At 41.0% G+C, this 25,511-nt stretch overlaps 2 protein-coding genes across 2 annotated transcripts in view; one reads left to right on the top strand and one right to left on the bottom strand.

Annotated features, from left to right (window-relative positions):
• Positions 1 to 360: 360 nt before the first annotated feature.
• Positions 361 to 7,247, bottom strand: phyh (phytanoyl-CoA 2-hydroxylase). Its single transcript, XM_085436835.1, has 9 exons — positions 7,090 to 7,247; positions 6,373 to 6,428; positions 6,047 to 6,157; positions 4,388 to 4,556; positions 3,091 to 3,172; positions 2,471 to 2,652; positions 2,237 to 2,386; positions 1,965 to 2,099; positions 361 to 1,045 (listed from the first exon to the last, which is right to left on the bottom strand). Exons 1-9 carry the CDS (start codon positions 7,153 to 7,155, stop codon positions 992 to 994), a joined length of 1,005 nt encoding a protein of 334 aa, XP_085292961.1. The 5' UTR covers positions 7,156 to 7,247; the 3' UTR covers positions 361 to 991.
• Positions 7,248 to 8,216: 969 nt separating this feature from the next.
• The window catches only part of cdk17 (cyclin dependent kinase 17), a 54,279-nt gene continuing 36,984 nt past the window's right edge, over positions 8,217 to 25,511 (top strand). Inside the window, exon 1 of the mRNA XM_085436833.1 lies at positions 8,217 to 8,525. The gene's annotated coding sequence lies outside the window, so the exon portion shown is untranslated. The remainder of the gene's footprint in view (positions 8,526 to 25,511) is intronic.

The following is a 25,511-nucleotide window of genomic DNA, read 5'->3' as shown; positions in this document are numbered from 1 at the left end:
GCCCTAGACAGGTCACCAGTATAAGTGCACAGACACAATAACACCCACAGAAATTTAAAATCAATTAACCTAACAAGCATTTATCTGGACTGTGAGAGGAAGCCAGAGTACCAGGAGACAACACACACAGGAACAGGGAGAACTTGCAAGCTCCACACAGACAGGGACTATCAGATAAAAACAAACCACCTCAAATGACTCTCCTCTTGAATTCGAGTTAAGTTTCTTGTGCGCTCAACAGAGAAAGTTCTATTTTGTAGGAGTGAGTGGATGATTACCGTCCGGTTTAATCCAGTCACTGGAACTTAAATTATTACAAACCCCAAACTTTCTGTGTATGAAACTCAAAACCACAGTCTGTTTATATAGCAGTCAATTCTGAGTTTTATTGCTAATATTAGCAAAATACACTACATTTATTACATGAAGCTCAAAAACTCCTGTTGAAAGATTAAAAATGCCATTAAAGATGCAAAAATAAACATTCTCATTAATTTACAAGGCAGAATGCCGCAAGATTAAGGCCTCTGTTAGTGTCAATTCACAAGTGCAACATCACTTAAACACTTTCATTAATCTTTCTTTCCACTTAATCCCTTTTTGAACTTCACACTCTGTCACTCGTAACACACTCGGTTTTCTTTATGCAAAAATCAATTATTATTTAGAATCCTCATTTGTGTAATTAATGTCTTCTTTTTTTCCCACTTGGCTAAACAACTTTACAGATGGATTTTAGAAGGATCTCTGTGCAGTAAAACACTGTTAAATGTTGAATTATATGCAGACTAATCCAGTGCATTTAGGTGAAAGAAAATCAGTGACTGTTTTCGCATAAATTAGATAAGAGTTGTTTGAAGCCCTTGCAGAGCCCTCAGCAGAAAAACCCGAAAACTTTGCTGCAGTGATCCAAAGCCTGTTGCTTCTCATTCAGCCGCTGTGCTGAGATGGCGAAGTTTGAGCTCAGTTTCATCACCCCGCAGAAGCGTCTTCACATCGAAATCCTCTCTCCCTGCACCAGACGACCCCGAATTGCCCAGGTGTCCTGTGAGAGAGACGGATTTGAAGGAGAGGTTAGCCACAAAAACAAATCCCTTTTATTTTCCTCTGTTTTAATGTTATTCTAATAGCAAATTTTGGAGTTTACAGGAACAGAAATTCCTTTAGCTTTTCATCAGACATCAGCTGCTCATTATGAGCCAGCTCATAATAATAGCAATCTTATTTAAGCCGTGTTTGAAAGGTTTAGCAGATGGTGGTTACATGTAAGCCAGGTTTGATGTTTTTTATCTTTGTGTTTACATAAAGTAAAACCAATGTGTTGTATTCTGTCTGACTCTGTTGCCAACTTCCTGAAATGTCTGTCGGGTGTTTTGTTCATATAATGGGAAGAATGTGACTTTAATTCAATTTCAGCAGGAAAGTTTCTACACAGTCTTTATTCTCAGGTTGTTTTCTCGTTTAGGGCAATTACATCCACTAAGCCACACTTCATTCTAAAGATGCATTAACTGAGTATCTTGCTGCGCTCAGTTTCTGTTTTATATATATAATGACACGCCAGGTTGCACGCTTCCTGGCACACATGCTAAGCAGAGGCTGACCTCGAGGTAAATGTAGCCCATAACAGGATCTTATAACGGGGGCTTGTAAACGATAACGAGACAGACCAGGGATGTTGTTACCTAACGATGCCACTGTAATTTTAACTTTTTATAAATAGATTAAAATCATTAAGTTAAGACGTTTGAATAAAGCTCAGGCGATCATTACGTGCATATGTACAAACATTGATGATATGTGGCAGACTACAAAAAGGCTGATTACAAATGTGAAACGTTGATTTCAAAAGATTTTATTTTGAAGTAGCCTTGCATGGACTACATGACCACAGCACCTCCTTTTAATCAAAAAGTAATAATGGAAAGAATAAGATAAATGAAGCTTGGATGTACGTGTCTGACCTTGAAAGTGAGTTCATCACCAACAGCGTGCCTCCTCACTATGATCTCCTTCACCTCTTTCTCTAGGTTTTCCTGTGTGGTTCCTTTCACGTCAATGTAATAGCAATCACCGCTGGCATAGTGGCAGGAGATGGCCTGTGAAAACACACACAGATATCACACCTCATTACTCGTATGCAAAAAGAAATACCACAAATAATCATGTGGTTGTATGGAGCTAATTTGCATTAGAAAATATCAGGATCTCAGGTGGACTCTGGGTAATGCAGTACCTTGCGGAAGCCCTGTGTCTGGTTCATGCCAGATCCGTGGATGAGCAGTGGGTGGAAGAAGACTGTGTCACCCTTTTCCATTTCTAGGTGCACCCTGGGGTGCTCCGGGTCATAGTCTCGGACTCCATGGTACATCTTGTTCACCCCGCCCTGAGGACACATGCAATTATTTAAACACTCTGTGTGTGTACATCCTAGCAGGCATGACTGTAGCTGTTACAGTGTTGTGTGTACCTCCCACTCAGGATAGTCATGTTCCTGCAGCGTGCCCTTGTGTGATCCTGGCAGGACGACCAGGCAGCCGTTCTGTCTGTTCACAGTCTCCATAGCTGTCCACGCACAGACGATCCGATCGACTGGTCGAAAGGGAAAGTAATGCAGATCCTGATGCATCGGGTGACGGGACGTCTTCTTACCTGGAATGACAGAAGACACGTTAGACATTACGGTCCCAAACTCGTTTTCATTTTATTTTCTTCACACAAATCACACCTTAAAGATACTCTATGTTATGTTTGAGCTTAAGAAATGGATTGATGCTTCAGATAGATAAAGAACTGGCCGTTCAGAGGGAAGATTACTAGCACAGTCTAAAAAGAAAAGCTAATAACAATCAAGCACACATCAAGAGTGTTGATGTAATTATGATCACTGCCACAAGAGGGAGACAAAACTAAGGGACACGTCCAGTTATTACATTGGTTATTATTTATCTGCACAATACTTGTCCTAAAAAGAGTCACGTACCTAAAAATACTGAGTTTAAGAGTAAACCCAAGAAGTACGCAGCATCCAAATAAGTATTAAGTATTTGTGACTTTGTGGGCCAAACATTTTAGTGAGAATTGAAATACCTGCATCAGGAGGTTTGTTGATCAGCATTGTGTGCATTGCCATGATGTTCGGTCCAATGAAACACTCAACATACTTCAGGATCTGATAAAGAAAAGCAAAAATTTTTGTTCTGATAGTCTTCAGGCTTGACTTATTTCATTGTTTATCAAAAGAAACAAATTCAATGCCTATTCATTTTTTTGTTTGTGAAAAACATTTAGACATCCAGATTAATGATTGAAGTCCATGTAATGTTTTCTGCTTTATCACCTGTGTGATTACTGATAGCACCTCTGTGAGGCACCAAACCCTTTTTATCAGAATTAATTTGGCAATTAACACAGAAAAAACAACCATCCTTTGACAAAACAGTCAGATTTATCCAACTTCTTGCTTCCCCCACTTCCGTACCATTGATTCATTGAACTCTCTGGCAGCTGCTCTATTCCCATGTTGTTGCAGTATATTAATGACTAACCTCGTATTGTGGATGGATTATCTCAGTTGTTTTCCTGACTGAAGTTTGGTCCATTTAGAGCAGGGGTGGGCAATTCCAGGTCCCGAGGGCCGGTGTCCCTGCAGGTTTTAGATGTGTCCTTGAACCAACACAGCTGATTTAAATGGCTAAATTAGCTCCTCAACATGTCCTGAAGTTCTCCAGAGGCCTGGTAATGAACTAATCATCTGATTCAGGTGTGTTGATCCAAGGTGAGATCTAAAACCTGCAGGACACCAGCCCTCGGGGCCTGGAATTGCCCACCCCTGATTTAGAGCATCCTGCCATGCGATTGCATTTGTCCCTAACCATCAGGAACCTTCACGTTAACTTTTATCGAGTGGAAAAAAACTTAGCGTCCATCCTCCAGTTTCAGTGGTTATGTTATGCTAACATAGCTGTGTCACTACAAATGTCACTGCTGTTTAGTTTTCTGTCCTCATTTATGTTGGAAGTGATAGCAGAGCTGTACGTTTTAATTTTTTCAGAAATCTCTCAGTCAGAACATGCTATATCATGTTTAGGTAACTAGCGAAACTAGTGAGCTAACTTCCGCTAATTTCTAACTCTGTTAAATTCAATAAATTCTGCTTTCATGGATGCCTCATTCTCCGTTGCCGCCATGCTTTTTCGGCCATGTGCATATGAAAACAAAGGCACTGCGCATGCGCGTTTTACCCATATTCTATTGCAATATTTTATTTTCTTATTGTTGCATAACATTGTACCGGTATTACTGTAAAGGGTATAATATGGCCCAGCCCTACGAAAAACCCTACTGCTGTGTGTATTGTCTTTGTTTGTATGTGGCGTTCCAGTACCTTTGGTAGAGAGCAGTACCGGAACAGCTCAGGATCCTCCTGAAAGTCCTGCACTTTTGAGACAGCTCTCTGATGTGGGACAAACTCGGACTTTGCTATAGCCACGTCTCTCATCACCACCAGACCGGGAACCTTTATTTCCTGTCGACAGATCCGTTCAAACTCCCCCCTGAAGGAGGCACCAAAACACACACACACAACAGTCAGGACGGAAACATGTCTCACAGATGTTCTGTTAGGTTTAGGTAAGGTGAGTATGGAGGTCAGTCAATGGCATCAACTACTACATCCTCCAGGAACTGACTGTGCACTCTCACCACATGAAGCTGTGCACTGTCATTCACCAGGACAAACCCAGGACTTGCTGCACCAATGTAGGGTCTGAGACTGAGTCCAAGGATTTCAAGGATGCTGTTGCCAAGCCTGTAGGTCTGTGTCCCTTCATGGATTTGCCTCCAAAGACTATTACTGACTCACCACCAAACCGGTCATGCTAAACAATGTTACAGGCAGCGTAATGTTCTTCACGGATTCGCCAGAGCCTTTCACGTCTGTCACATGTGCTCAGAGTGAACCTGCTCTCCTCTGTGAAAAAAAAGGGTGCCAGTGGTGGACCTGACAATTCTGGTATCTTATGACAAATGCCAAGCAGTGAGCAGTGAGTGCAGGGCCCACTAGAGGACATTGGTCCGCCCTCATAAAGTCACATTTCTGATACTTTAGTCAGAGACATTCACACCAGTAAACAGCTGGAGGTCATTTGTGGCTCTGGGAGTGCTCAACCTGTTCTTCCTTGCAGACAATGAGCAGATACTGGTCCTGCTGATGGGTTAAGGACCTTCTACAGCCCTGTCCAGCTCTCCTAGAGTAACTGTCTGTCTGTTGAAATCTCTACCATGATCTTGAGACTGTACTGGACTGCAAAACTTCAGGCAATGGCATGTATTGATGTTCCATCTTGGAGGAGTTAAACTACCTATGCAAGATCTGTAGGGTCTCCCCTCATGCTGCCAGTAGTGACACTGACCCTAGCCAAATGCAAAACTAGTGTAATAAAAACAGTCAGATGAGCAGGTAAAATGTCACTGTCCTCCAGCTGTAAAACTGTGCCTGTTTTGGGAGTTGTCTCACTGTTGCTCCTCTAGTACACCTGTTGTTAATTTCATTAACACCAAAACAGCTGAAATGGAATAACAACCCCTCTGCTAATTAAATGACCAGATCAATATCCCATAAGTTTAACTGACTTGATTCTACACTCTGATTAAAGTGTTCCTTAAACAGTCACTGTAAAATTGGTAGATTTTCCTATGGCCAAACTTTCACATACTGAGTACAGTGCATGTATGAATAATCTCCAAGAGATAAAACGATCAGCCTTTGGACCGCTGTAAATATTTAGTTTTCCTGCTTATGAAAGATCAGGTATCCTTGTCTACCTTCTGTACGAGGGCCAGCCAATCAGAAGAAAGCTAGCTCAAAGGGGATGAAAGCTAAAACTGATTGAAATGATGGGGGATCTGCCAAAGGCTGGCATAAAATAAATAATCAATATTTTGAACTGTAACCTATTCAAGTAAAAATAATTATTTTATGTGTTTGTGCTTTTTAAAAAGTACTTATTTCATTTATTATTTATTGCCAAGTGTCTGATGTTACCTGAACCTGTCGATGTCCTGCTTGGACACCAGATTTCTGATGAGAAGGAAGCCATTTTCCTCATAGAAGAGCCGCTGTTCCGGGGTCAGCAGGTCATTATCCAAAGTATACCTGCCAAATTGAAAAAAATAAAAAAATAAAAAAGCTTGCCTTGCCTTTTGAGCCAATGGCACTGTGGCACCACTTGCTATTACACATGGAGAGCAGAAAAGTGGGACACTGTGGACCTGATCAATAGAAGAAACTGTGGGAAAGGTGAACGATAAACATGATTGCTGAGTGCATAAAAACCTTTAGCCCGACGCGGAGCTTAGGTGTGTCCTTACCTCAGTCTCTGTGGGTGACCGTAGCTGACGGTTTCAGCAGACGTGGGTGCAGCTCTCTTCAGCAAATCAGTCAAGGATAACAAAAACAAAAAACACGGGGGAAATGTCTGCTATACAGCAGCGAGAGATTATGATTTATAGATTTCAGATCATTTCCAAGATTTTACAGTGAAACATTCTGCCTTTCTGCCAAAATATGTGAAAATGTCTTTTATGTGAAAATCTGCATTGGTGCTCCATATTAAAACCAGGGAAACCGACAACACTTTTTAAAAAAACAAATCACATGTATAAATTTGTAACTAGCTTATCTTTAAGTTGACCTATCTACAGATAGACCTAACAGATTACACCTATTATTTAACAGGTTGATATAGACAATAATCCAATAACAGTCGTTTCCGAGCCCTAAGTAACAGTTATAAATGTCTCCAGCTAGCTAGCATTAAAAACGTTTATTGCAAATGATATGCAGTCCAAACAAACACACTTGTAGAGAAACAACGGCGAACACGAAAATAACTAGCGGTGTTAACAGCGCAAGAATAGTTACAGGCATTCAGCTCCTGTCCTTATGTCAGTATTCTCCGGGAGGCCTGCAGTCCACCGCGGGTTCCCAGTAGCGGAGTATCAGTGTTATCGGGCGCTCACTGCTTCGCTATAGGCTAAGAGCCTCCAACGAGCCGATTTATCGCAAATACGAATTAAAAAAGATACAATCCCCGCAGGATGTCTGTCAAGATGGTTGATAATGACTCGGAGTCTCTCCAGAGGACGAGACATTTTCTGTCAAGTAGCAGTGCGTCGTGTCCTCTGTAAAAGTAGTGGAGAAGTGGGTTGTTGTACTTTACGTACCTCCGCTGACTGGGGCAAAGGCTAGCATGATGACACGCTCTGTGAATGTGCTGTTATGCAAAACACCTACAGTCGTTTATGGATCCGTTAAAACACAGCCCAGTCATTATCACAACGCCGTAACAAGTTTAATAGAATCAAAAATACTTCAATGATTTGTAAGGGAAATTATATTTCCCCTCCTGTGACTAGATGAACGGATCCTTTAAAAATAGCAGGAATATCGCAAAAATGCTAATGGTGTAAACGGGTAAAGAAAAATCAAAACTCTATTGTAGAGTTCAAGCATTTTTATCCCTTTAGCAAACCTTTTCAGCTGTTAGTGAACGTTATTTATTGCAAACAACGGGATTTCATAAGGATTATTTCCAGCATCACTAGTAATTAAAGTTTTATCCAGCAGGGGGGCGCCACACAACAATAATTATTCTCATCAGCTTTATAATTTATGCTAATTTCGAAGCTGTTGAAACCCTGAGCGCTATTTAACCATTCCATCATTTTTGGCATCTTCAACAAACACAGACTATTTTGTAATAGAAGTTGAATCGATGAAATAATCGATCTACTCATTTAAAGACTGAAATGGACAGTGTTGCATTGTTATAGTGATGAGTTACAAATGAAAAGGAACGGTATGCTAACAAAACCTGCAGCTGTTTCTTATTTTATCTATTTCCCAACTTTGACAAACTATACTGTACTTAACTTCTAGTTTTACCTACGAGCTAACAAACAAAAAGGCACACAAAATAGCACTTAGAATGTATAATATGCAGTATGTATGTATGTATAGTTTTTGGTGTATGCGTCTATCTAGACGTTTTTCTTTACGTTTTTCAAGTCTATGATGTGGAAGATGTCTGTACAAAAAAAACAGCTTTTAGTTTGCACACTGACCAGATAGACATCACAGTGGCTTTTATTTTGGAAATTGCAATAGAACAGACCTTTGTTTTGAAATGTCAGCGGAAGTGCCATTATCGTAATCTACCTTACATGCTCGCACCCCTCCCGTCTCCGCACTCGACATCCTCCAGCCTCTTTAAACTGTCTCCGCTGCCGAAACAGACGACTTTTTCGGGTTTCGGTCTGTGTCTGTTCGCCCGCACACTCGCACACCCTTCTGCTTGTTTCGGAGGATATTTCTTTCTCTGGCGGAGCGTGTGGAGCACAACCCGAGCACAGACGGAGCTGTGTTTCAGGCTACTTCAGTGGGCGGGTAAAGCGGAGGAGGGCATCCGGGCCTGGCAGCTCCGGAGGGTCGGCTTGAAAACGACGGAATTCACCATTTTCAGGTAAATTCGTTGATGGGTCACTTTCAGGTAACGCTTAATGAACAAGCAGGAGGCTAGGCTTCGCCCGGCGACAAAAGACGAAGTCTGAATGGTGGCCATTGGAAATGGCAAAACAGAGGAAACGGCAGCTGGAGAATAATACAGCCAGACTCTTACTGTAATTCATATATTACTCTTTATCCAGCACGATTATACGTGTTGTTTTTGCGCCTCAAACAATATCTTATTTCACGGTATGTTTGTTTACATAACGTGGCTCAGGCATCGGCAGCCAGAATGTCACCAGCGATAGAAAGCGAACTGTAGATTAAAGGATGAAATAATGCATCCTCGAAATCGCCCTAAATCCCAATGAAAACAGTATGGATCATTGCAGGTATAATGCAAGACCTGTACACAACATATTCATGTCACCCCAAACCTGCTCACAATACACTGTAGCTATACAATGAGGCTTCCCTTTAAAGGAGTAGAGGTGCATTTACCATCAACCGGCCTTTGACTTCATATAAGTGTGAAAGAAATGGCTTCTCTGCTACAGTCAGCGCCTTTACTTCAGCTTGTGCCACGTTTTTGCTGATGTGAAAGCACTGTGGAACAAAGTTGGAATACAAACATTATGAAACTGAGTTAAATCCCTTAAAATAACCTCCAAAGAACTCTTGACTTTTACCAAACTGTGGTTGTTCCTGTCAAGTTATTTGAATACGGTTGAGACACGTTGCTGAAAGTGGAAGATAAGAGACATGCCCTTGAAAATAAGTATTATGGACTGACTGTGTTTAAGCAGACACAAGCTCAAGGGTATTTTAATCTAATGCACCAGGAACACACTGCCCTGCTGTTACCCTGAAAACAGTGACCTGATCTTAGGTACACTATTGTCCTAGAGTTTCGCCTTTTTTTTTCTTCTCCCAAATCGAATACAAAAGCATAAAAAACAAGCAATTACACAACTAGAAATCCAGCATAAATCATTTCAGTTATTATCACCATTCAATAATATTAGAGCTCTGCCTATATGAAAGTTAAAAATTTCTGATTATGAAATTAGAAAGACAGTTTGCATTGTTGAAAGGGAAATAGCTCTGCAGTATTGAGCACTTCTCACCCATCTTTGCCGGGAAATGCCTGTGATGCTTTTAGGCTCTTTTCTATTTCCCGTTTGACCTGCATTCAATTCCAGTGTCCTTCATCTGGAACAACTAGCTGTTCAATTATGTGTATTTGCGAATCTGCATGTGTGCGTTTTGACCCACATTCAGATCTGGGCTGCTGGCTGTGGGAACGATACACCCTGAGAGAGCGACATTAATTACCCCGACAGCTCCCACTCCATGCCTGTAGGCCCGTATAGCAGTGCACATATCGATCAGTCTCTGCATTGTGCCACGATTGTGGGAGGTGTATGTGTGTGCACACCCACTCTATGTTTCTCTCTTTTGCTCCTGGGACTGACACATGAGGATGTATATTATAATGATCTGTCTTCTAGAAGAATGTGGGATGTGTCAGTGGTTTCGATCTGAGAAATCAAAGTGTCTTGTGAAGGACTTGTGAAGCAGGTGTCAGCGATTAGTTTGGAACTTCCTGTCAGAGCGAGTAAGTGACGAATTGGATCAGAGTACTAACTTTGGTGTAGAAGCAAGTATGAGATTGTTAGAACAAAAGGTTTTTGTTTTGTTTTTTTCTTTTACCATTCAGAGTGACACTGGGCTGTGATTTTAATTTTTCTGTGTCATATTAAAATCAGACAATGTGACTTTGCAGGTGGTTTCCCACATCTCAGAAAAAAATCCTAATGAGATCATCGGGGGATATCCAGTCTTAGCTTAGACAAAAAACTGAAAGGACAGAAAAAGACATGTTTGTGTCATTGAAAACATTACCTTAGTATGGGGTAAACCGCTGTCTCCCTGGTGAACAGCTGTACAGCTCTCTGTATCTGCTATCTGCAATTTTAACTTGAATCAGTTAGTTTTTGCCTGCATCACTGCCGTGGCTTATGTTATGGAGCTCTATATTTTTATTCTACCAGGGTAGCTTTGAGTGATTTACAGGTCAGGACGGTCCTTACTTTTCTTATACTGTGCCTTGATGCAGCACTTAGGATACATCCTTTCTGAACCAAAACATTTTTTTTAAATTCTCCATTGCGTTAAGCCAGCTTTTTTTTCTGATTGGCTGCCACATTTAAACAGAAGGTTTGAACAGTAGGTGAGTGGGGCTTCTGTCCTTACGGCTAGATGTGACCATATTAGGGACCTGCTGACCATTAACATAGAGCAGGGGTCCCCAATCCCAGTCCATGAGGGCCGGTGTCTCTGCAGGTTTTAGATCTCACCCTGGGTCAACACACCTGAATCACATGATTAGTTCATTACCAGGCCTCTGGAGAACTTCAAGACATGTTGAGAAGGTAATCCCAGTCCACCGGCCCTCGTGGACTGGGATTGGGGACCCCTGACATAGAGTTAAAAATCTGAATGTCTTAAACACAGCAGTGGGAGCAGTCTGTAGCCGTACAGGGATAAATTATACATACACTGACCTTAATATTTTAGATTTCTGAAATCTGTAATCTGAGCAGGAACTGCTGTAAGAGTATAAACATAACAGGAAATAAGGAAAAGCTCAGTAGATCCACTGTAACTGCCACAAAGTATTTAGGAAAATATGTTATATTCCATCACATTTTAACTTAGCTGCTGCAGTGATGTAGATGATAATGGCAAGAAAATCATCAGAAAAGTGTTTTGTTTGGTTTTTTTTTCTTCTTTTTACTCGTTAGTTTTTCACAAAACACCTAAATGTTTTGTAGGAAGAAGTGAATTAGCGAATGGTGGCTTATAATAATTGTGGCAATATCCCAACATGCTTTGTAGCCAAGCAGACTGCACTTCCAAAACACTGTTGCTATTGACAACCAGTCGAATAGCTTTCTCTCTCCCTCGTCAAAGGAGCTTGTAAAGAAAAGCGTCTGGACTTCTTTAAGTTGCATGAAGACGTTTCACCTCTCAGCCGAGAAGCTTCGTCAGTTCTAAGGTCAAATGGCAGAGAGTCCCAGATTTAAACCCAGTGGGGGTATCCCCCCCACAGAGGGACAAAAGGACCCCCTGATGATCCTCTAATCACCTGAGCCAAGGTGTGAAAGCGGGTGTGGGTCCCAATCAGCCAGAGTTTCGGGTGAGCTCATTGTGAAACCTGGCCCCACCTTATCATGTGATTTCCTGTGGTCAGATGGCCCAGGATGTGTGTGGGCGTTAAGGCGTCTGGGGAGGGAACTCAAAACTGGATTATACATGGCAGACAGTTGGTGTCGTAAACCACCGCCTCTGTTCAAAGATGGTCGCTCACAGTGGACATAGATGGCTTCTTTCACTCCTCTTTCAAACCATCTGTCCTCTCTGTCCAAAATGTGAACATTGGCATCCTCGAAAGAGTGTCCTTTATCCTTAAGATGCAGATGGACTGCTGAGTCTTGTCCTGTGGAGGTGGCTCTTCTGTGTTGTGCCATGCGCTTGTGAAGTGGCTGTTTGGTCTCTCCAATGTAGAGGTCTGGACATTCCTCGCTGCACTGTACAACAAACACCACGTTGTTAAGTCTGTGTTTTGAAGTTTTGTCTTTCGGGTGAACCAGTTTTTGTCTGAGCGTGTTGCTGGGTCTGAAGTACACCGGGATGTTGTGCTTGGAGAAAACTCTCCTGAGTTTCTCTGATACACCGGCTACATAGGGGATGACAATGCTGTTGCGTCTGTCCTCCCTCGCTGGTGTCTGGTCTTCTTTTCTGTGCATCTTTGCTAACTTTATAAACGCCCAATTAGGATAACCGCATGTTTTGAGTGCTTCCTTTACATGTGTGTGTTCCTTCTTTTTTCCCTCACGCTTAGAGGGAACATGTTCTACCCGGTGGTGTAGGGTCCTAATTACTCCAAGTTTGTGTTCCAGAGGGTGATGGGAGTCAAAGAGGAGGTACTGGTCCGTGTGTGTGGGCTTCCGGTAAACTTCGATGTTGAGGTTGCCGTTCTCTTCAATGTGCACTGCGCAGGTGATTAGAGGATCATCAGGGGGTCCTTTTGTCCCTCTTTGGGGGGGATACCCCCACTGGTTTTAAATCTGGGATTCTCTGCCATTTGACCTTAGAACTGAAGAAGCTTCTCGGATGAGAGGTGAAACGTCTTCAAGCAACTTAAAGAAGTCCAGACGCTTTTCTTTGCAAGCTCCTTTGACTACGATGACCTGGATGACTGAGAACCTTCACAGACATCTTCTCTCTCCCTCCTTCTACCTCTTGTTTATATAACTCCAACTTGTGCCATATTTTCCAATCAGATAGGTGTTTTTGTGTGTGTGTGTTTCTGTTTCCACACCTCTTTTTTGACTCTTTGTGCTTTTTAGAATGTTTCTCCCTTCATCTTTGAAAAGTGTGTGTGTGTGTGTGTGTGTGTGTGTGTGTGTGTGTGTGTGTGTGCGCGCATGCTGTTTCTGTTTAATTCATGATTTTTCAACTCTGGTGTTTGCTTGTGCTTTTTCATCCTTGTTCTGTGTGTGCGCTGAATTTATTAACCCAATAAGCTTTTCTTCCAGCACTGCGTAGCTTATTGTTGTGTAGAATTTGACAAAAACTAAGAGGTGGACTAGCTAACAGCCAGGGGGAATGAAAGGGAGGCTGTTACTGTGCTGCTACAGGGTGGGCATGATGTAGGTGAAGTGGTAATTTCTGGGTTCTTTGGGGGACTGACAAAATTGTAGGGCTTTCAAATGAATACAGTTAGTGTGGGCTGGGTGCAGCGCAACCACCCACACACACACACACACACACACACACACTCTCTCTCTCTCTCTCTCTCTCTCTCTCTCTCTCTCTCTCTCTCTCTCTCTCTCTCTCTCTCTCTCTCTCTCTCTCTCTCTCTCATTCACGCACTCAGTCGTAGCCACATGAACACACACAGATGAGAAAGTTATGTGAGCCATGCAAGGAATGTGAATTGGGAGTTGACTGTCTCTTTTACACACACACACACACACACACACACACACACACACACACACACACACACACACACACACACAAAGCTTCTTTCAAGCTTCAAAAAGTGAAAAATTTAGGTCATATCATCAAGCATTTCTGTCAGCCCTACTGCTGTGTGTGGGTGTGTGTGCTGTCATCTTGTATGAATTTATTTGGCTGTTAGAGGTCTTGTAGGATGTATGTGTGTTGGTGTTAAATGGATTGAGCAGGTGTGTTACTTCTCTTTATTCTCTTCTGAATAACAATTTTCATACATTGTCTTTTCACATAAACAAATTTAGTCTTCTATTATTGCTGTATTCTGTAGCATTATGGAGCCCTGTCCAGTTTTCCCCCATGGAAGTCTTTTAATTACACTTCTCTGTGCGATTGCTTGTGTACCCAGGGTTGAGTTGAGTGAAATTGACTCATAATCTGGAGTTTAAGCATTGTTAGAACCACAGCATCCCCCCAGCGAGCTAGAGATCAGTCAGTGCAACTGTTTGATTTGTTGCTTCCCTACCGAAATGGTGTCCAGGCTAGCAGTTGACATCTGCTATTTTGAGCTGTAAGCTTGATTTAGACTTCTGCGGGACGTTTACATGCTACCTTATGCAGTAACCGGAAACTCCTTTTTGGTTCAAATGGGGGTCCGGTAGAGCAGGGTGATATGACCAAAAATATTTATCACGATATACATTTGAAAATTTGCGATAACGATATAACTGATGATATAATTGACACTAGACAAAATACTTTACAACTCCACAACTTTATTAATACAAAAAAAATCAATGTATTTTCACTTAAACAAGCAGCTGTTTTTATGTGCATTAAAGTTATATAAAAATTTAACAGTGCAAATTCCTTGCCGACAGTTTAAATGGCATTTCCAGTGGAAATTGGCCGACACATCCTCAGCATAACCATGTATAATATCCACAAAACTTAAAAAGAGGTTATATACACACAATACGGTAATATTATGTTGAAGCACAGTACGTATCACTCCGCGAGGCTCCTCCCTACGATAGCCGTAATGCGGGATTATAAGGGACTCTGTCGATTTTCAGAAAAATCAAAGGATTGATTTTAAGTGTGCCGTATTTTCCGAAAAACACGGTAATAACGACGGCCCGCTAGCATGCTCTACCAAAAATAGTGCTTTGTTGTGTATCTGATGGACGAAAGCTAAACCAGTTCCACACCACTGAAGTTGCAGCATTTTTACAAACCAATTCTGGTTCATCCGTTTCATTCAACGATCCGCTTTCGTCCTTCTCATTCTCCGCCATGCTTTTTCCGCCATGTGCGTATGAAAACAAAGGCGATGCGCATGCGCGTTTTACCCATATTCTATCGCGATATTTCATTTTCTTATCGTTGCCCAACATTATACCGGTATTACCGTGAACGGTATGAATGGCCCAGCCCTAGGGTCCGGTTATGGCGTAAGTTACGGCAAGGATCTGAAGCACAAGTATAATTTACATGTTACGCCTTACCTGACAACCCTTTGTCCCCCACTAACTCTTTTTCTCATTGATTGTTTTTTCATTGGAATTATGTCATCTAAAAGATCTCTATCCATCCATTTTCCATTTTCACTGCTTCGTCACAGGGACAGGCACCCTTGGATATGTTGACCAAAATAAACGTGGTTAGGATTTCTGCTGTAATCGAGCAGGCTCACTGCTTCGTCACAGGGACAGGCCCCAGAGCACTGCACTCAGGTGATGATCTAAAAAGGCTACAAGGTCAAGAGGTGGGATTCAGACTACTTCCAACATCTCCCAGTTGCTCTCTGTTGATATAATGGCGCTGTAGCTCAGTAGTCATATTGTATACCATCAGTAAAGCAGATGGATTTGTGTTTCTAGGTTGAAACATAAAGACATTTAGCTGTTCCGCTTGTCAAGTTGAAATTGGATTTTTGGAATGCAACGTTGTACGAGTAGCTGATTTGTGCCCAGAGAAAAGTGGCACAGTGTTGATGCCAATTAGTCAGCTGGAGTTGATGTTCTGCTGTTTAGTTCATCCCGTCCTACACAACTCTCACCATCTGCCTACTTTTCACAAACAATTCTTCCAACATTTCACATAATCACAACAAGGACACGACAGTCGACATTATTCACCATCGGTAACGATTCTCCTTCTTGAGCATCAAACCCGTGAGCTCTTTGAATTTCAAGGTTGTGTAACTGTGTTCTCATTGCCCTCTTTTTAGCCGGCTGCCTACTTTAACTTTAAATTCCACTCTCATTCTAAAATTGAGTTTCCCTTTTAATCATGAGCAGGAATCTCTAATTATCCCGCTTTCTTCCCGTCGGGTTAATCATTGCCTCCCAGATTGGCGTTATCTGCAATCAATGCCAGCAAAGTGCACCGAAAGTTCACAGGAAACAGACACAGAAATTGGACCGTAGTTGCTTATGATACCTAGAGCGTAAATACTCAGGCCATGATGCTTTTTAATTTAGCCACTTTTAACGATTCTTCTGTGACATGTTGCTGAAAGGAGTCAAGTTTCGCCGTACTCCTCTTCCTATTCCTGGAGCTGTTCTCTGCATTAGCATGAGCAAGTGTCCCCTTCATCTTTATTTGAGAGGTCAGATGGCTGTGGATGCTGATAATCTTATGTAATCACACTAAAGAAACACTCCACGATGAGTAGTAAAACACAGAAGCTTTTACTGACAGCAGTGGTGTGTACTACAAAAGAAGTTTGACATAGCTTGGCTTTCTTTGTATTATCTAGCCTGAAGAAACCTAAAATCCCAGTCTGAGATAACGGATACAACTTTCCACAATCAGGCTGTGCGTGGGCTCAATAAAAGGGGCTGTTTTAATGCGTCATTAGATGTGCTTCTCTGTAGAAAATGGACCATCTGCAGAATAACTACTGAAATGTGGCACTTAAGGGCAATTCACACTCTGACACTGAAAACTGGTTTTAGGCTCAACAAACCCATTGATCTTGCTTTGCAGTGCAACCTTCAGGTCTCAGAGAAGTACATCACAGCTGTGAGCACTGGGTATTAAGGGCACAAGATAAAGTCAGAAAACAGTCATCCACCATGAATTTGGCAGAGTTGCATCGAGGCAAGAAATAGAAAATTTGTTCCATCATGTTTCCTGATTGCTGGCAGCAGGGAAAGAAAATGAGGAGTAGCAGGTCTTTGGTCTTCAACATTATGTGTTAGGGTAGAAGACATGCAGAGTTATTTTCTGAAAACTGAAGCGGTTATTAGGTACAGAGGGGTGGCAGAAAGAAACGAAAAGCGGATCTGGTTTCTGCAAATGAGTGCATGTCCAAATCTAATCACTGCAGTAGACTCTGATGTGGAGTCTGAAATCTTTAGGAAATGCCGCCATAAATTAGTTTCCTTACCATCTCTAGGTACAGTAAATACAGAGCTATCTCCTGCATATAATGTTGGTAAGAGGCTATAGGGGCTTTACAGCAAGGCACAGTAACATGCTTGTGTAAAGTTGGTCAGAAGGTTCCTTTGTGAGTGCGCATGCGCCATTAGCGTGCTGCCTGCTGTAACCCCTAATTTCCCTCGGGATGAATAAAGTATTCTGATTCTGATTCTGACTCTTATAACAGAGTGCCACAGAACCTGTGGGAAACCACAGTGTTGTTTTTACAGTTCTTATATGTTAGCTTTTGGCAGAGATGTAGGTACCATCCAGCTGTAACATATGACAAGTTTCTAAAAATGTCAGGATGTAGGCATTAAAGATATTGCATATGAAAGTCACACACAAAAAAGATGATTTAATGATGTATTGTCTAGTTTTGATCTCCAGCAACCACAAATTTCAACCATGCTTGGGGCACTGCTGCGACAGAAGTTGACATGAAAAATTCTTTAGCCTGCAAATGTGCATTTTAATCAATTTATGGAGAATTTTGCATCTCTGGCTGCCTGGTGAATTTTGTAAGTAACATGCACCTCAGGCAGGGAACACCTGTTTCCAAAGGCCTTGGGGTAATGAAGGTGGTTCTAGAAACTGTGTGTGGGGGGGGGGATGCGTGACAGAAACCCATTCAAAAGACAGAGTCGAAGAGGAGGAGCAGATGGAAGTAGGGAGGATTAGAGTTCTGTTTTACACATATGAAAGTAGGGCTGCTCGATTATGGCAAAAATGATAATCACGATTATTTTCACTGAAATTAAGATCGCGATTATTTGACGATATTTATTTAACCCTTTAAGACCTACCATAGAACCAAGTCTGCCAGAGCTTATATTATTTTTTTACATGTTGTAGTGCCATTTGTGGGAGCATTTCAAGTTGCTATACAACTGTTATAGCCCATATTTTAATAATATGTATGCATTAAGTCCATAGTAACTACATTAATTGCAAAAAAGTGCAATAAACTACAAAAAAATTAAATTGTTTTTGTTTTTTAACATATATTTCTACTTGGAGAAATTTAAGAGGTTTATCCCTCAAAACTTTAAATACAAAAAAGTTTATTTTGAGTGTCTTCATAGTTTTATTTTGGAGATACAGCAATTTTTATATACTGCAGGAAAAACAAAAACAATCCTATGATGCAAATTTGCAAAGAAAACAGCAGGTGCATCAAAATAAACTATTTCCAGCAGTGCAATTCGAGTTCTAAGCATCCCAGAAACTATTCAGAAAAGTCAAACATGACCAGTATAGGCTTTTAAGGCCTACAAGTAAAAAAAACTACATTTTCCGCAAAAATGACATCACTTCCGGTTTCGGGCAGGAAATGGCGGACATGTGATAGTTAGCGGTGACGTCTGTTTCAATGTGCGAAGTGTTACGAACAGCTGATCGGCAAAGCGTGTTTCTGGAATATTATGTTTTTGTTCCTGCAAGCGCTTTTTATGCAATTTATGTGGGAGGAAACCGTGACCGAGTACAAGCTGATGGCATAAGATGTAAGTTTCATATGCAAAACAAATTATTGCGCTAGCTTACACGGTTCATGTTCTACAGGGATTTAAAAATAGTTACACAAAACAGAGCGTGCTGCTCTGACCGGCTTTAAAGGGTTAACAATAACAATGTATTGAATAATGACTTTAAAAAATAATATAAAATAGTGTGCAACACCACTGAAGTTTTTTTTTACCTCTCTTTTCAACCAACGGCAGTCACTCTCCTCTCCAAATAACTTCTGCTTAGCTTTCAGAGCTTCCCTCGGGTCCTCATAATCAGCGGTCTCCAACCTTTTTTGCGCCACGGACAGGTTTATGCCCGACAATATTTTCACGGACCGGTCTTTAAGGTGTCGCGGATAAATGAGGGAGGGGCTAATAATCGGCTCAGTCATTTTTAATGATCGTTGAAAGCCCAGATCGTAATCGTGATTAAAATTCGATTAATTGAGCAGCCCTATATGAAAGGCTACCTCAAAGCTGTCAGCAGTTAAGCAGTGTTTTTGTATTTTGTCATCAGATGTGGGTCACTCTAGCTGCTGTTGCATTTATGCAACTGAAATGAATTTAAAAGCTTTAAAATGTGGCTATATTTTGCTTGTTTTTAAACTCTGTGGGACACAGACTGACAGTGCCCAACACTGGTCTGTGACTCATTGGTCAGATAAAGCACTGTTGTTGCATTATCATTACTATGTGCAAATATATAGCACATATATTTATTTTTGTGGCAGAATAAATCATCATTGGGAAGAATGTTTTTTTGTGTGTTTGTGTGTTGTTGTATTTTTTATTTTTTTGTATTATTTCTTTAGTTCTGTTTTTGTTTTGTGTGAGTGCTTGCATGTAATCTTAACATCGCATAATTCCCTGTCCTTCTCTCTGCTGGAATGTGCCATCTGTTTGGACCAACCAAACATCCACACAGGAAAATACACATTCTTGAGTGTTGCGTTCATCCAGCTGTGTGTGTGTGTGCGTGCATGCATGCATGCATGCCAGTTAGACCGGAAGCTTCTTGTTAACCCTGGTTAATCTGGTGAACGTTAAGACGGATGAGCATCACATAGCAGGAGGAATAACAGTAGGACCGAGAAGAAGGAAGGTGTTGTTTTCAAACACATTGTTATTGTGTAGTTTGAAGTGTCAGCGTAGTAGCTGGAGGAGCAAATTGAAAAAGAGAATTGACAGCAGGTGGTTAGTGTCCTTTTAGTTTTTGGAAATACAAACTGATACTTTTTTTTTTTTTTTTTTTTTTTGCTGCCTTAAAAAGATCTCCAAGAGTTGAGAGTGAAAGACATGGGGCAAAGCAGGACGGACTCAAACCCGGACCAGCTGCGTCCGGGTTTGAGTCCGTCCAGGTCACCTGCTCATTGAGCTAAACCAGTTTTCTCAACAGTACATCAATACATAAGTGAGCTTAAAATGTCTGTTTATGGCTTCCTGTTGTACTGTGTAGCAGGCCATAGAAAGCAGAACTTAAACAAAATTTAAAGCTGTGGTTGGCTTTGGAGCACACTTCTACAAGTCAGTAGTAACAAGTAGAGCAGGGCGATATGACCAAAAATATTTATCACGATATACATTTGAAAATTTGCGATAACAATATAACTGACGACATAATTGACACTAGACAAAATACTTTACAGCTCCACAACTTTGATGGGGTTTTTTTGCACTAATAATGTATTTTCACTTAAACAAGCAGCTGTTTTTTTATGTGCATTAAAGTTATATAAAAATGTAACAGTGGAAATGCAAATTCCTTGCTGACAGTTTAACCAAAAGGCATTTCCAGTGGAAATTGGCCGACATATCCTCAGCATAACCATGTATAATATCCACAAAACTTAAAAAGAGGTTATACACACACACAATACGGTCGTACTAAAGTCGTACTAAAACATTTGACAGATTTTCAAGCGCTGTGTACATAAAATCGTTTCGAGGTCAGTAAACACAACCAGAATTCATACAATAAGGCACACAGGATTATAAGAGGCACTGTAGATTTTCAGAATTGGATTGATTTTAAGTGTGCCGTATTTTCCAAAAAACACGGCAATAACGACGGTCCGCTAGCATGCTCTACCAAAAATAGTGCTTTGTTGTGTATCTGATGGACAAAAGCTAAACCAGTTCCACACCACTGAAGTTGCAGCATTTTTACAAACCAATTCTGGTTCATCCGTTTCATTCAACGATCTGCTTTCGTCCTTCTCATTCTGCGTCACCGCCATGTGAGTATGTAAACAAAGGCACTGCGCATGCGCGTTTACCCATATTCTATCGCGATATTTCATTTTCTTATCGTTGCCCAAAATTACACCAGTATTACCGTGAACGGTATGATATAGCCCAGCCCTAGTAACAAGTCACCTATTTATGCAAGTACATGCAACAATGAGCTAAACGAGGCCACACAAACATCATTCATGGGAAATAAAACTACTAGTTGCAGATTGCACTAGATGACAATCACGCTCACTACACAAACAAAACAGATTGTGTGTGTGAGTGGAAGAGGACACAGAGAGCAGCAACACTTACTGAAACAGCACCAGGTGCCTGCCTGTTTGTTTTTTGTGAACTCAGGAGCAATGTGGGAAACCAGTAGCTGTATTAGGCACCAGCTAATTCTGTCATGTAAAGTCGTGTAATAACAGTTGAAAAAATGTGGGTTGCTCGTCATAGAATCCACCCATGAGACAAATGGTTTTTTTGGGAATCCTTACATTTTGGTTGATTGTCCATGAAGATAATGAAAATACAGATTGCATTTGTGGTGGAAGGGGGGCTACAGGGGAGTTTGCATCTGACTTTATTTTGCTTTGCTATTTGAAGAAGTGCCACCCAAACTTCTGAAACCCGTAGTGATCTCTGGCTTTTCATAATTCTTCTGTTTGTACATTCCTGCTGATCTCAGGATTTCTCACACCTGTATGATACTGTAAGGCAGCATCAGAAAATAGCTTCTAGGTGCAAGGCACTATACACAGTACAAAAAAAATATCACAAAACTGACATACAGTTTTCGTGACCTTCTTTATGTAAGGCTGTAAACATTTTTAATGCCCTTTTGTTGGACATTTTAACATCTGAGTGCACACTGACAAATTCTTTGGAGTCAGCCTCCCTGTGAAAAACAGTTGTTTAATACAGTAACAAAAAGAGCTGAGTGATTAAATTCATGTTCATTACTATGATGTACATCATCATAGTACATCTGGTAATTGCATTCCTTTTATATGAAAACATTGAGGAGTCCAACTTTAAACAAAAAAAAAAAATACTCTAGAAAATGTGGTTCATTTTCAAGCCATGCTCCACTCTGCTTACGTCAGTGTTCGTGTTTGTGTTGAATTGTATACAGTTACCATTGCACCAGATTGCACCAGAGCAGTCTACGTGCTGCTGATGGCTCTGCCGCCTACCGAGAGAGAGAGAGTATGTGTGTGTGTGTGTGTGTTTGTGGACTGATTACAATGCTGGTGTGAACAACTGATAAGAGGATAATCTATCCTGCACGCGATCGCCGCTTTGTAATTGGAAGACGGATAAGGTGTATTGCCTTTGGTGTGACCTCAGGCTTACCGGCCTCCCTGCACAGACGTACATACACATGCAGCGTGTTTGTTTCTTTGAAGCTCACCCTCCTCTTGTTGCAAACAGATGACACTGGAGTGTCTGGGCGTGCAGTCAAATCGTGAGTGTGTGCGTCTGTGCATGGATGTGTGTGTCTCTGTCAGCTGAGTTCCTTGTATGTTTTGTGGCCTGTGGGCTTTGTGTTTTGTTTTTGTTTTTTTGTTTTTTTTTTGTGTGTCATGTGGCAAAAAGAGCTATGGGGTAATGGTGCTCTATGTGCTGTGTTAACATATGTTTGTTTGTGTGTGTATTCAGCTGACAGACCCTGCGGCATTTTTTTTTTCTCACCTAAAATTAACTCCAACGCACTCTTCCTCTCAATCTTTATCTTCATTCTTTCCATCTCCCCCATTATGCCTCAAGATCTGCGTTCTTCTTCTTCCTCTCTTCCTTGTTCTTTCTCTCTCCTTTCAGGATCACATTTTGTTTATGTCTCTCTGTCATAGATTATCACTTAGTTGTTTTTAATGGAAGCAATTAAGCGTGGACTGTTTTGATACAGTAGGTAGACACTAGAAGCATAAACCAAACTGAGATATTTGTCAGGTACACTTTCACATCCATTTAACTGATATGATCACATTTGATCATTTTATATGAACTGTTTTACTCTTCTTGGGCGAAAAAACAATACAGTATTTTTTTTTTTTTTGTTTCTACACTTAAAATTTTAAATTTGTTAATGTAAGTCTTAGTGGCCTACATGTAACTCTTTCTCGAGGATAGCCCATGCCAGAAGGGATATGTAATCACACCTGTTAGTAGGATTGTCACGATGTTAGAATTTCAAACTTGATACCGATACCCAGGAAAATACTTTATCACTGTTGATACCGTGGGAAAAATTTTGACCCCATCAAAGTTCATCGTCTTGTCTACATCTCCCAACAGCCTCTCTTACTCTCTCATCCAATCCTCACACTGCTCCGCCTTAGTCTGCAGCTCTTCAGCCTTGAAATCAATCTAATTCTGCTGCCCTGTTCCAGATTTCACTCTTTATATGCTAAGATTAGTTCTCCACACTCTGGACTCTCTGCTCTGTTCAGGTTAGGCTGTAGCTGAAGGTCATAATGAAGATCACTTAGTAAATTGAAGCTTCATCTTCGGGCTTAATCCTGTCTCACTTGGATTACTGATGATGTCAAAGCTATGTGAATGCCATGCTTCATCCTACGCTGCACTATACACAAGACCTTGATAAACACAGTGTTTAAATTGAGGGCTGGGCAGTGGGGAACAGAAATTATAGCTCAGTATTTTTAGATTGAATGGCCTTACACAATACAAAAATGACATGTGAGATATGAAAATCACTTTTGTTTAAACATGCTGGTCAAAAGCAGTTGGTGTCTCAGTCAGGAGCAGCTGCACTGTCAGGAAAATTTGTAAAAACCATCTGATGTTTAAAATAAGCATATCCTGTTTTTGCTCATTTTGGGGCAGTTTTATATCTTTGCAGTACGATTCTGAGCGGTAAGTTACTTACAGTACAGGGCTGCAGGTAAGACCCCAAGCAGACAGGAGCAAAATAGATTAGAGCCACCTAAAAGAATCAATGCTGGTTTAAGTGTACACTATATTTAGAACATCTTTATCACTTTACGTAGCGTCAGACAGCTCTTTCCAACAAAGAAGTAAAGCTGTTAGATACCTCCAGACCCCAGTGACAAAAAAGTCACTTTATCTCATAAAACACAGCAGTTTTCTGCTACTGCTTCCTCTGTTATTAGTTAGGTGGTGTTATTGTGTGGCTTTGGTATTTTAATTGGTTAGTTGACTAACCAAAGCCACACAACTGTGCAAAAGTGAAAACCTACAATTTCTTCAAGGTCTCCTATTTTTTTATTAACAACGTTTGGTGGATTTGAAAAGAGCAACACTTAGAATTTTAACATTAATTTAGCTTCTAACGCCAAACTTTGAGCTGTTCCTCATTGTTGCCCCAGAGCTGCGTCTCCCAGGTTGCTGCAGGAAATCTTTGAAAGCTAATTTAAGTTTAAGGAAAATGTTGATCTGTCTGTGCCAAAACATGTGAAGACTTTATTGCAACATCAAACTTCCGTTTATATGTGCAAACTTTTCTAATTATCAATTGAGAAACGGTGCTAAGGTGGACCTGAGAGGTCAAATACACTGCAACTTAAGAAAACATCTGCATATAGAAAAAGTGTTGCAAAAGCACCCAAAAAGTTGAATACAACAAAATGGAAGTAGGAAAAAAAAGCAAATCTCAAAACACAACTAAGGTTTTATTGGGGAGACGATAACGTGACGGGACAGCTGTGAAAGTGAAGGAAACTGGTTTCAAAAAAGGAGAGGGTTGGTCAGTGTATGATGCAGGTAATGGGTTTTAATCACACACGTCACATAATACTATAGATCGGGGTAGGCAACTTGAGGCCTCGACTGCCGGTGTCCTGGGATTTTAGATGTGTCCTTGATACAACGCAGCTGATTTAAATTGCTAAATGACCTCCTCAACATGTCTTGAAGTTCTCCAGAGCCCTGGTAAAGAACTAATCATTTGATTCAGGTGTGTTGACACAGGGAGATATCTAAAACCTGCAAGACACCAGAACCCAAGGCCTGGAGTTGCCTACCCCTGCTATAGATACATATTCACTGTTAGCACTTTACTGTTAGCTTCACACATTTTTTTTTGTTTTGTTTTGTTCTATTGAGAAAACCCCTTAGGAGCAAGCACTCGGTGACAGTGGGAAGAAAAAACTCCTTTTAAACAGGAATAAACCTTTGACAGAACTTGACTCAAAGAGGAGCAGCCATCTGCCCCAACCTCATTTGTGAAGGTTGGGGCTGAACTGAAATTGTGCTGAACTGAAATTGTACACAGCATCCTCTTAGCATATACATTTTGCGACTGAGAGCCTGTGGACATGCTTCTGTTCCTCTGTATATTATTTTAGAGATGGAAGCAGAAACATGGTTATAGACTCTCGTTACATCACATTTTATCTAAATTGGAGCATTTTCAGTCACAATGTACAGTACAACTCACTTAACACATGGCACAACAGATTACAGATCACTTCGATTTGCTGCTGCAAGAAGTTCTTTCTTCTTTTTCCGATCATACTACATTCTTCCTGTTACTCAGCACTCTGAAGTGCTGTGATGGTGCATTAACATTAGCATTGCAAATGACCATGTGGGTGATTCTGGTGTCAACTAGAAAAGCTAACTTCAATCTCACTTCACTTTTTATCCCCACCGAAACCGTTCTCACTTGTTCCTGTTTTCCTCCTACATCTCTTCATCACCCAAAGGCATGCTTTCACTCATGCTCATTGGTCATTTCCCATTCATTAACATTGCAAGCTTTTGTGCACTTGCAGGCACACACATACAGGGTTATTTCAGCTCTGCCCTCTGGGTCAGTC

The sequence above is a fragment of the Copadichromis virginalis genome, linkage group LG17, assembly GCF_057382275.1.
Source record: "Copadichromis virginalis isolate Kocher_CV1m ecotype Utaka linkage group LG17, C_Virginalis_male_GT1.1, whole genome shotgun sequence".
Lineage (NCBI taxonomy): Eukaryota > Metazoa > Chordata > Actinopteri > Cichliformes > Cichlidae > Copadichromis > Copadichromis virginalis.
The sequence above is the reverse complement of the archived record's forward strand: the minus strand, read 5'-3'. Positions and strand labels throughout refer to the sequence as shown.